This window comes from Thamnophis elegans, chromosome 1 (genome assembly GCF_009769535.1).
Source record: "Thamnophis elegans isolate rThaEle1 chromosome 1, rThaEle1.pri, whole genome shotgun sequence".
Classification (NCBI taxonomy): domain Eukaryota; kingdom Metazoa; phylum Chordata; class Lepidosauria; order Squamata; family Colubridae; genus Thamnophis; species Thamnophis elegans.
In genome coordinates, this window is record NC_045541.1 from 134,242,654 (window position 1) to 134,255,931 (window position 13,278).

At 37.1% G+C, this 13,278-nt stretch overlaps 1 protein-coding gene across 1 annotated transcript in view; it reads left to right on the plus strand.

Moving 5' to 3' along the window:
* The first annotated feature begins 991 nt into the window (after positions 1 to 991).
* The window catches only part of LOC116506152 (neurexin-3-beta-like), a 503,635-nt gene continuing 491,348 nt past the window's right edge, over positions 992 to 13,278 (plus strand). The window contains exons 1-2 of the mRNA XM_032213810.1: positions 992 to 1,099; positions 4,289 to 4,404. Of these exons, the coding sequence (XP_032069701.1) occupies positions 992 to 1,099; positions 4,289 to 4,404 (224 nt within the window). The remainder of the gene's footprint in view (positions 1,100 to 4,288; positions 4,405 to 13,278) is intronic.

The following is a 13,278-nucleotide window of genomic DNA, read 5'->3' on the forward strand; positions in this document are numbered from 1 at the left end:
TAAGATTGCTCTTTAAAAAAAAAAAAAAACCTCTTACTTGAAAAGCTTGATCAAAAGATGTATGTTCAAAGGCTGAATTATCATCAAATAAACCAATAGTAGTCAAAGATGGATGTCTCAGGCTGATCAAACTAAGGAGTGTGATTCATACCAGAGAAGACATTTTCGTAGCAAACCAAAATCTAAACCTTTCCTTGTTGTTTGAAAAAATAAAAATAAATAAATAGTTGGTACATCAAAATATACAACAGAAATTCATTTGGCTGCCTTCTCATGATTTCAATAGAACCCACCCCCCCCGCAAACACATTATCAAAAAGTGATCTTAAGTACCTTATGGAAATTAAGGGAAGGTGCCAGATGTACTTCCAGTAGCAAATGATCCATACCACGGAAAACACTGCAGAGCCAGTCTGAGGTTATCTCCCTTTGGTTTCTCCCAGTAATGGACTCCTCTCTGTATGCACACTTCAGTAAGGTTCCACTTTGAGGAGACTTTACCTGAAATAACCTGGAACCAAGCCATGTAGGATTTTATAACTCAAAACTATTGCAGGTGAAACTATTACTAGCTCTGTCTGTCTGTCTCTGTCTGTCTGTCTGTCTCTCTCTCTCTCATTGTAAAACCTGCTTCAATAATTATCACTGAGGTCAGATTTCCTCCTTCCATCTCTCTCTCTCTCTTTCTCTCTTTCTCTTTCTCTCTCTCTCAGAGTGAGGAGAGAGAGAGACAGAGAGATGTGGAAGGAGGAAATCTGACCTCAGTGATAATTATTGAAGCAGGTTTTACAATATAACAAACATGATTTATTTGGAAGGAATGCATAGGGATACACAAAACCCAGCTCCTAGCTCAGTGATGGCGAACCTTTTAGACACCGAGTGTCCAAACTGCATGTGTGCATGCCCAATCTGAAAGGTGTGTGCACGAATGCATGCATGCATGGAAATGCATGTGCGCAGACATGTATGAACATGCACATTTGCAGACATGCGCGAGCGTGCATATTTACGGACATGCATGCATGCACAGCAGAGACCCAAAGACCAGCTAGCTGGTGGGAGACGAGACATCCCAACACTGGCATCACGGCAAGAGGTAAGATCTTTTTTCTTTCATGAGCTTCTGTTTCATCATTTGCAGAGAAACAAGCTCATGAAAGAAACGCCATGGAGAGCTGAGCTGGGGCAATGGCACATGTGCCAGCAGAGAGGGCTGTTCTATGTACTTGTGCATGAGAACATAAACAGAAGGGATGGACATGATTAGCAATTTCTTAGACAAAGGCCAACAATGTAAATGAGAGAAAAAAGAATAAAATGAGCTGCACTGAATGCCTCCTTGTGGTTATGAGGCATTGAAGAGTCAGTACTAATAAATACTCCCAACTTCCAAAGGGGCTTAGAAATATATTGGTGAACAATGCAACAATTAGATAATAAGTCTAATATCTAGTAGATTCTACCCTGAACATTGCATTTTGTAACAAGTATTTCAAGAACAACCCCAGGAAGAGTGCATTGTAGCCATCTAAACACTTGATGAAAAGAATGCTGATTGCATCCTTGCCAAATTATCCAATTTCAGTATTGTGTTAGCCACCATCACCCTGCTCCCAATTGCAACAGGAACCATAAGTGTAAGTGGATCCAAAGTTGTGAATTTGTTAATGCAGTTGAAGGCTTACCCCATCCAGAGCTGGTACCGGAACCGGAAGTGTAATTTTTTTCCAAACAAGTATCATTTCCATCTAGCAAGAATTCAATCTAAATTTATTTCTACCCATCCAGATTATCACAGCATCCAAGCAGTTGATAAGGCTTTGCACACCATTTTTTGGATTATCCAGGAGGGGGTGATCTTATGTTGAGAATATACTGATCAAAATGTATAAGTGTGCTTTACTGCTCTAATCACCACAATGCAGGCCTAGGACATGGATTTATATCAGTAGTTATGTGACCTATTTTTAGTTCTGCTACCATCACTCTATATATCTCTGTACTAATTTTCTAGAAACTCTTAAATAAACCAATGTGTACCCTGGGATCTGTGATTAAGAACAACCACTTGAGAACAATTGCATCCAATGCCTGACCACTTCCAAATAGTTTCCAGAAACAGTAAATCACAGGGAAAACCCCCAAGTACGGTCAAGAGCCATTATGTTCTAGCTGAGGCCCACGGAGAATAAACTCAAATTATATTAATTTTAAATTTAATGTTAAACATCACCTTTAGAGAAGTCTGGGATGGCAGCAGTATCATGCTTACAAAAAGTAATCTGGCTGTAGCAATGACAATGTTCTCATTTTTTGATCATATGCCATCTGTTCTGAGGTAAATACTTGCTCTAATATTTGGCTATAGATCAAAATTGAGGTGAGATAACCTCAAACCACAGTGGAGCACGTCAGATTCAGAGAAGTCTTGCACTGGTCATGGAATTATTAGCCAAGAGAGCTTGATTACCCACTTGATAGTGAGCTTTAGGAATTCAGAAAGGGCCAGAATTGGACATCAGAGAAGGTGATAACTAATAGTTGTCTAATGTGTTCCTGTGGCTAAGTCTAATGTAGAAACATTCATAACCAGGGATCAGTATAGCAATGCAAAAGATCATCATCAAGATGTTATGTATATTCACTACAGCCATCCTGGAGAACTCAACATGTTGAAGATAGATATCTCAAAAAGGCTACATGCCCATCAGTGTTCAGGCAATATTTAGGTTAATTGCCTATGTTAAATTTCACCAAGAAGTGTACTTTAAAAACACTTCCCTTTAAAAATGTTATTGTTTTAAAGATAGATGAAATAAAAAAATGATTTTTTATTAATCTATATATCCTATTTACCGGTACTGCCACATTTCCTTCAAACTTAACTGTGGTTTACTACATTATAATTAATATGCAGGAAGCAGTTCCCACTGAAAGCTACCAGCATTTTCCAAAAAGCCTTCTCAGTACTTCATATAGAGCCTCTTCACATAGCATATTTAACTGGGTCATTGCGTGTGTGCCTCTGCATGTGTGCAGTGGGATAAGGATATCATGCAAACTCCAAAACTAAAATCACTCAGTCAATTAACCCTTAGGGATTATATTCATCTCCAAATAGATCTAGGTTGATTATGACTAAACTAATTTTCTGCAATTAACTTGATCCCCCGTATTGTCCAAAAGAAGTGGAAAGTTACTGTCTTCATAGCAAATTTTTCAGTGTTTGAGAGGACTAAAATAATGGCCAGTACACAACTGGTTAGGGTACCCTAGATCCCAGGATACTACTTCATTCAGAGCTGAGATAATTGGCCAAGAAAAGAGATTTTCTCAGATAATTTTGTCTGCCAAAGGACCAAGGCAGGTAGCAGAACACGATCTTCTTTTCTTTTCTTTTCTTTTCTTTTCTTTTCTTTTCTTTTCTTTTCTTTTCTTTTCTTTTCTTTCCCAAATTTCAACTTCTTTCCCCCATACTCTCATCTCTGAACCCTGCAGGTTCCTAAATAGGTATGTATTTATTTAACTGTAAGAAACCTATATATGTATATTCAAAATGCACACATGTTAAAAAATCACTTTGGTTTCTTTCAGAATTGCTCCAGATTTTTTTTTATCCAAATAGTTTCTGTTGTGCTTTAGGCTGTGTAAACCAGTGGTTCTAGACCAATGTTTCTCAACCTTGTCAACTTGAAGATGTCTGGACACTGTATAGACAGTGGTTAAGGTTTGTGAACTTCAGTTCCCTGCCAATTCTGAGAGGCAAAGTGCAGACATCATAACTTTGCTGAGGTTGTACAACACTGATCTAAACACATTCCTCCTCCAATAAGAAAACAATTTTCTGTGAGCCCTTGTCAGGTAAACATAGTATACCATCAGCCAATGTTCCACCACATGAAAATCTAGCACTCAAAATCAACAATTCACAAACACAGCCAGGTGAAAGCAATCATTAGCATTAGAAAATCAAACAAATAGAATATATTCTGGCATAAACTGTAACAGTATCAGAATAAGAAAATGTGTTGAAAGGCTATGACTCCAGAAAGGAAGCCAGCAATAATAGTGTGGATGTGGGTGCTCTAAATGACAAAAGCTGGCTGAACCACTTATTTTCATAGTGATGTAATTGAAAAAGGCTGTACAGCAGTTAGAATTGATTCACTTCATCAAATAAGTTAGTTTCAACAGTCATGAGCAATTTTATGTTTTGAGAGGAAATGCTTTCATCTGTTGGTACTGCTGTATATGAACTTCAACTTAAAATGTCTTTGAAATTCAGGTCCGGGGGCAGATGATATTGCAGAAGTCCTCATCTTCCTGTATTGTTGCTAGTGAAGTATCATGCATACAAAGTATTTTAGCCAAAAAGGAGGAGGAGGATGAAGAAGAAGAAGGGTAAGAGGAGAGAAGTTGCAGGAATTGGGTATGTCTAGTCTAGAGAGAAACAACCTAGAACTAAGGAGAGATTTTCTAACAGTGAGAACAGTCAACCAGTGGAATTGCCTTCAAAAGTTGTGGGAGCCTCATCACCAGAGGCTTTTAAGGAGAGATTGGAAAACCATTTGAAATGATATAGACCATATAATGTGATGCAAAGAGATGTTAATGTGTCAAGGGTCAAGGCACTCGCATTTGATAGACAAAGTGGAGTATACTTTTTTTAAAAAAAAATAAATTTTATATTTTCTTCATACTTATAACTTGCTGAATTAGTTACAGATCCTAAGTGGTTTGCAGTGATATGAAACACCATATATATGAATAAATAAATAAACAAATAAATAAAATGTCCATTATAAAAGTTAGGTTATTGTAAAATGAAGTAAACCAAGTTGTATTTATTGGATTTATATCCTTCCTACAGGAATTACCATACTACAACAACCCTAGGAGGTAGGATGAGCTGAGAAAGAGTAGGAAGCTCAAAGTCCCCCAGTTAGCTTCCATTGCAGAAGAGAGACTGGAACCTGGGTCTCCCCACCTGTAGTTCAACACTTGAACTGTTCTACCACACTGGCTGTCATAGAGAGCTACTGTAGTGCTACTAGATGAATTTATGTATGTTGATAGAATGTTTACTAAAGGTGGGCGGGGAATTATGCAGATAAATTTTAAGCCACACATATCTGATAGAAAGATAATAAGTAGTATGTGATCTATTGTACAGAATGTGTCTTGTCAAAAGGAATAAAAGCAGCTTCCGACTGCTTTGTTATATGGAAGTGAGAGTTGGCAGTATCTGGAGAAATAAAATTGTAACTTGACTGCAGTTGAAATATGGTAGTCAAGAAATGTACTTAATAAAGCAAGAATGAATGGGTGCTGAATGAATGTGGAGTGCAATGCAAAACTAAGCTGCCAATATGAAATAAATAACATTGCTTAAAAAACAGGGTTGTACAGGGAGAATAAATGTGGACTGAAGTGCTAAATGAAGTGAAAGTGTTGAGAGAATGAAAAATTTGTGGTTGTTATTGATTCTGGAAAAGAAACAAAAAGGCAGTGTATGAAACAGTATGAAGCAAAACAATATGAAGCAGAGCGTGAGCATGAAACAGTAAGAAGCAAAACAGATAAGATATATCTGACCTAAAGATAGTTTGGAAGCCTATACAGGTATGGAGAGATATACTGAATGATATTGCCTTTAATATTTCTGGCTATATTTTACCCCCTTATTATTTTTATAAATAACTCAAAATGATAAATCTAATATTCATTCCTCCTGTTGTTTCTTCTTCTTTTCCTACATTCTGCATAATGTTACTACTCCTGAAGTATATTGGAATGTACATAAAAAATAGTATTGTGACATAATGGGAAAACTCAGAAGACATCACTAAATATTAGAAGAAGTCATCATTAGTGACACTGGCTTTTAGCCTTCCCCAAGCTTTCAAAAATCCATATAAGTATATTCTTTTGGAATCCAACAACTTGGAAAAAGGAAGATAATCAATAGATTGGATTCCAGTTGCTCCAGTCTTGATATCTCTTCAACAGATTATTCTCTCTCTGACAATGGGGAAAATTATGAAGACATTTTTTGGAACTTGTCTATAAGTGTGGATCAAGGAAGAGAACAGTGTCTTAGGAGCAATTGTGGGCTTTAAAAAATGAAGAGAAGGATCATTATGTGACTATGCAGTAGTCTCTCAATCACTCCCTGCACCAGAATGTCTGTTTAAAACAATATAGGGGAAAAATAAAGGAAGTTGTTAAAGAAAAACTGGATATTAGATAAGCAGATTGACCAAGATGATTTGAAAATTCTGAGCCCTCTGTTCAGAAGCAAAATAAATTCAGTACATTCAAAGCAAGATCTTCAGTTTCTAAAAATAATTCAGTAGAATGTGATCAAGAGCCAGTTTGGTGTAATGGTTATCAGATTAGAAACCAGGAGACTCTGAGTTTTAGTTCTTGTTCATATTCTAACTTCTTGAAATGATCTATTAGGTCTCATAGGATTTTTGAATCCATTACATGCAAAAGGTTGCAGAGATTAACAAAACTAATTTGCATATTACCAAGAAAAAAGTATGTTAGAGAGCATTCATGTGTTACATTAATTCAAAATAAATTACATACAAAATGTGAAGTTAATGTCTTAGCAAGTATTTTTTCAATGAGTGTCTGAACTCTATCCCTAGATGTATAGCTTGTTCTTCTTTGTATGGTTCCAGGAAAATCAGTTGAGTTCTTAACTGAATGTCAAATAATTGATTAGCTGATCCTCCTGAGGTTCAGTCCCATTGATGGCATTATTATTTTTTGTCAATGCAGTCCATATAATTAGTTCCAACATAATGTAACATTTTGGTGTTTTGAGTTGGTGTTTTGAGTTATGATAATGATGGCCAAAGAAAGAAATTGGGAAGGTGCAGAGAAGATAAAATAATTAGACAGTTTGATAAGGGGTATCTAATGAGCTTCTTTAATTGGTTGATAAATTATTATTTTATCTGATTTCTGTTTATAATCTTTATATCTTTATAATTTTATGTTATAATTTAGTTCTTTCTATAATCTATAAGAAGTTTTATAGATGAATTGCAACACTATTAAAAGAACTTACAGAGGATATGGCAATAGCTTTTATTGGGAATAATTCTCCACCAACTCTTAAACTATATAGATATTTTCTAGCACTTTTAATTCATTTATTTTTCTTTTTCTAGACAGGTGGGCACATGTGTAAACAATTTATTGAGCTATTGTCACTCGCCATGTATGTTTTGTAACTATGCTCCTTGAAAGTAGATTAGATGCTGGAAGATAGTGCTTTGCCCCATAGCAGATTAACTGTTGCTTTCATATCTATATATCAATATCATGGAGCTAGCTGCAAGGAAGTGTTGTGAAGTTCATTAGTGTTCATGGGTGTCATGTTGGGGATCAACATTTGAGTTACTATGTCCCCAAACCTTTCAAGATAATCACTTACAGCATGTAAGTATTTTGAATAGGCCTGGTGCAGCTGAGTATAGTTCCACAGAATTGCACTGATTAGTACTAATTGGTAACCTCCTAGGTCTGTTTTGGGCTAAATTCCCAAAACTTCCCATCAAATAAAAACTTCAGGAGAGGAAGGCAGCGATGTCTCTCAGAATGCTATAACTTGAAGCAGTTGAACTGAAAGATTTTCTCCTTGATAACCCATTAGACAAACCCGACATTAGCTTGAAAAAAAACCAGGAAAGAATATTTCAGATCCCCCCAATTTGTGCAAAAAGCTTTCCCCCTGCTGAGATTTTCCCAAGGTTTTTAGAGAGAGAAGGCACTGTAGAGAAAATATTCCTTAATCTCACAGACTGTCTATCAAGTATGCAACAATCTTACTCTGTAGTGACTCTTTCATAGTGCCTTAACAATCACATCTGCTGATGGGAGAATGGGAAAGTTCTTTGACATATCCTCCAGTTTGTGATCAGGTCAATATAAAGATATACAGATCTATATTTTGTGTTAGAGAAAATATTCCCCATTTTTGTGGGAAAAGAGACTTTGAAATAATGGCTTTTAAATCTTTTCTACAATGAAAAATTTTCATCAGGAGTATTTTGTTCAACCCTAACAAAAAAGTGTGTATAGTCAAGACTATGGTTTTCCCAGTTGCAATGTATGGCTGTGAAAGTTTGACCATAAGGAAGGCTGAGCGCCAAAGAATTGAGGCCTTTGAACTATGGTGCCAGAGAAGACTCCTGCAAGTCCTTTGGAGTGCAAGGTGATCAAACCTGTCAGTCCTATAGGAGATCAATCCTGACTGCTCTTTAGAATGCCAAATCCTGAAGATGAAACTCAGATAATTTGGCCACCTAATGAGAAGGAAGGACTCACTATAGAAGAGCCTAATGCTGGGAAAGATTGAGGGCAAGAATAAAAGAGGATGACAGAGAATGAGGTAGCTGGATGGAGTCACTGAAGCAGTAGGCGTGAGCTTAAATGGACTCCAGGGGATGGTAGAGGCCAGGAAGGCCTGGAGAAATGTTGCACATGGGGTCGCAATGGGTCAGGACACGACTTTGCAACTAACACTAAACTAACACTAACACTAAACTAACTAACTAAAAAGGAGAAAACACTCCCTGCCTAATATTAACCTGAGTGTCAGTTTTCTTTTCAAAGATAGCCCCTGTTAAAAAGAACTGTGAACATGGTGATATCTGCCTTAGTGAACATTAACATGCATCTAGGATTTCTCAATACAAGAGCTCATTATACAGAGCTGCATAATGCAGACTCAATCACTTCTATTGTAAAAGACAACTGAAATGAAGAGATCACTTGCAAAGTGGAGACCTCCTTTGTTTCTAGGTAATCCTTTGTAGGTTGGGAATGGAAACAGTTATTCTGCAAATAAAATGTACAGAGTCTTAAGACATTTTTAATTCCCATGATATTTTGTTCATCAAAAATTAAATTGATCAGCCTGATAACTTTATTTCTAGCTTGCTGACTGGAGTCTTTAAAAAAATGTAAGAAAGAAAAAGCTACATCAAAATACTTAATTCATGCTGTATGTTGGGAAAGGATAATGATGGAAGTTTTAAGCAGGCTGATAATGGCTTTGACATAATCACTATCTTTCTCATTTATTCATTCAGTTCATTAATTCATTCATTCATATGCCTTGGCATGCACTGAAATTGTTTGGAAGTGAAATCATTTCTACAATACTTCATAAAATATGTTTCAATATAAATATACACAGAGTTGTAATTCTGAAGAGCCTACCATTTACAGCAGTCTTGGCAACTTTATTGTGTGTGAACTTCAATTCCCAGAATGCACTCTGGCTGGGGAATTCTACAAGTTGAAGTTTGAGGAACACTGATCTACAATTTGGTATAACACCAACAATTCAAAGAGATCTAAATATGTGTGTAAATATAATAGAGTTGTCTTATTTACCAAAATGAACAATGAGAGATCTTTATCTCTGCTTTTTCCTTTTCTTCCCTATAATCCATTGATGGTGCAACATAAATAACTGTCTCAGACATTCAAGAGAACGGTATTAATTGTATTTCTTCAGAGAATTCATTAAAGTAGTAGAAGTCAGTGCCCACACAAGTGCATAGCTTATTAGCTGAAAATTAAATCCCAGATTTTCAGAATGTAAATGACTACTATGAAAGACCCTAATTAGTAGCAGGTTATTGAGGCCTCCTCCTTTTCTCCTTCATATTATTATTTTCTTTGGTGTGTGCATGCACCAGCACTGGAAGAAGATGAAACAAATAGTGCTGAATATTGTACACAAGTTTCAGGCACGTTACAGATGGCAGCAAGTTAGAATGACTTCCCTCATGCTGTTCTGTCAGCAATGATCTAGATTAGACAGATATCAGGAGTTGCCAAATGCTTTCCCCTTCCCACTGGTTTCTTTGCTACCTACAGCCAGAGAGCTGTGACTAGCAAGGGGAACGGAAATGCAGAAAAGAACTATAGGAAGTCTCCACATACAGGAAAGCAGAATAGCTGAGTTGGAAGAAAGTCATAGATGACAGTCACCAAACTGAGTTTGGAGAAGTCAGGAAATAATTATTTTTTTCTGTCCTGCAGCTCTTAAGTTTATTAAAATGTGGTGTATATTTGATCATTTTAAGCAAACACATATTATCTGTTTATCTTAAAAATGTAGATGTGGAGATCTTTTCTACTAGGTAAAAGGATGGAGGAGGAACCACCCTTTGTACATCTGAAGAAATGGGTAGAAAGTTTTTTTTTGCTTAGTCGAAAACTGTCCATCAAGCAGTTGCTTTATGGGACTAAAGCAGAGAGCACAACTGGCTATATTACATAATGCATTCCAGAAGTTCTGTTTTGTTCTTTTGCTAGTAACAATGGTTAAAATATGGCCGATATCTCAGGATCAAAGTGAGACCTTGTGAGTGAGGTAGTTACTTTAGTCAGCAGATGACGAAGAAGACAGAGTGGACAGAACTGTGGAGGACATTTGATCTGCCCTTCAGTGCCAGAGTTATATAGCTAAATATATTTACCTGCTTTGGTAAAGGTTTTTTTTTTTTTTTAAATCCCAGACCCAGTGATTTTTTGTAATTATTTTTTTTTTAAAGCCGAGGGTAAAATACAGGTAGTCCTCAGCTTACAACCACAATTGAGCTCAAAATGTATGTTGCTGAGTGAGAAATACATTCAGTGAGTTTTTCCCCATTTTATGACTTTCCTCACCACATTTGTTAAGTGAATCACCTCAGTTCTTAAATTAGTAACATGGTTGTTAAGTGAATCTGGTTTCCCCATTGACTTTGCTTGTCAGAAGGTTTCAGAAGGGGATCATATGATTCTGGGACACTTCAACCGTCATAAATGTGAGTCAGTTGTCAAGCATCCAAATGTAAATCACGTGACCATGGGGATTTTGCAATGGTTGTTAAGTGTGAAAAAATGGTCATAAGTCACTTTTTCAGTGCCATTGTAACTTTGAACGGTCACTAAATGAACTGTTGTAACTCGAGGACTACCTGTGCTGTCTTGGCTTCAAGTAGCATAACATGTCAGACTGTTAAAATGAATAGTATAAATATAAATGTAAATATAAATATTCCCTCCTCAGCCCTAAAGGTAGACTGTGTCCTCTTCGGTGTTGGGTTTTCTACCAGATAATGAATACTTTACTTTCAAATAAGAGATGTCTACATAGGCAAACGATATAGGCAGCAGGCAGGAGACTTATTTCCTTTGTGAAGAAAGATGGTACACCTCCATTCATTCTTTTGATCCCTTTTTTGATATGAGAACTAACTCCGCCAGTTGGTGTTCTTTCATGGAATTCCCAGAAATGAATTTGAAAGGAAAAATTCTCCAGCCAGTCCTTCTGCAGGCCATAGGAGCTCCAAACTCGAAATTCTCTGCAGGTGCAGAACACAATGGTCAACATTCAGCTCTTATAATTGGTAGACAAATTGTTCCATACTGGAATTAGTTTGAATTGCTCTATTTCTACTTCTCCAAATTTGCACATCCTTTGAAGGAAGCAATCTCTTGTGTTTGCTCTAATTGAAGCAATTAAGTACCCAGCTTAAGCCAGACCTCAAGACCCCACACTATATATACATACATTAAGTCGACTTCAAAAGCTACCTTAGATATAGTTGAACCTTCGCATCATTCAAATGAAGTTGCTTCCCATTCCTCTGGATTGAAATACCTGTAAAATGCAAATCAAACATTTAGAAGGTGTTGTGTTTCAGCATCTCTTTTGTCCATTCACAGCTATTTACTCTGGAATACTCATTTGCTCTGTTAGCAGGTGTTTGGATTGTGTTCAGATTTAGGGACCTTGACAATGTCATCCAGCAACCCATGTGCCATTCACAGGTGCTTGCCTTGACCACTGTAATTAATGAAAAGGAGTTGTTGACAGGCTTCATTAACAGGACATAAAGATGATCAAGGTACGCAGAGATCTCTGGGGGTGAAGGAGAAAACATGTATAAACACATAACCACTCTGAGATCCATCCATGCATTTGGCTTCTGACTCTCCCTGGAACAGCCCACAAATTTGGATGAATTGATGGATATGTAGATAATAACCTGTTAGCAATGAACATGCTGCTATATTAAGATTCAAATGCTGCAGGACAAAGGAACATAAAAGGGAGAAAAACAAACCATAGTTACTGAAAATTGGGCAGCATACTAGTTTAATAAATCATTATGATTAATTACAACAGACCAGCTAGCCTTACTTGGGAAGCAGAGTGACACCCCATAGCTGCAATTAGCAGTTGTGCTTTTGATGGTACAGTATATTGGAAAATAAAGCAGAACTATAGCTAAGGGATTTATTTTATTTTATTTTATTGTTTTATTTTATTTTTTATTTATTACTGATGGAAGAAATGTCCTTCTGGGTTCAGCTCCAAGTGGGGAAGAAGACACTGGAGACATGGAGGCTGCTTGGAAAGATGGTTTATTGGTGGACAGGATCACAGGGCTTGAGCCCTGAACAGAAAAGTTTCAGACATACTTCAATGTTGGTGGAGAAGAAGAGAAGAGCTGAGGAAGGGGCTTGCTAGGCTTTTTATAACCTGTTTAGTCCCACCTCTCTGTTTCCTGTTCCTGTGTAAGAAATGTATTCTGATTGGTTGTCAGACTCCCATGGGGCCATGCAGGGGGCTACTCTCTAGGCTGTGTTTTGAATCCAGGTATGGATGAGTTCTCAGATGCCATGCGGTCAGTTGAGTAAAATTCCAATATCCGTTTCCCCTGCAGCTGCAGTGGAGAAATCTTTATTATGTAAAGTGGGCTAGCCTGGCCTTCACAATGGCCTATTGACAAAGTGGGGATGGGCAGGAAGCTACAGGCAACTATTCTGTCTTTTAAAGCATGTTTCTTTCATTTCACATCCAGAGAAATATTCTGCCTTTTCAATATTTCCTAGGATATTTCATTTTTCTGGGAGAGGGCTGGTTGATAACTTCCCACATTAAATTTATTTGCCACCCATCTCACCACTAAAGGACTCTGAGTGGCTTACAAGGTCAAAAGCAATAAAGCTAAACACTCTCTGTGTGTGATAAAATATATAATTTATAATTAAAATCATAGTGAAAAGATTGGCAGGGAGGGAACAGGGTGTGTAGGGGGATGTGGGATTTGCTATGGTTGATTATCCACCTTCAGCATGATGTTCTTCTATTGGGACCCAAGCCAACTGGCAAAGGTCTTCAAGCCCTTCAGGAGGGGGGAGGGCAAAGGGGACAAAATGTTTCAAAGGAAAGGAGCCTATCAGATATAT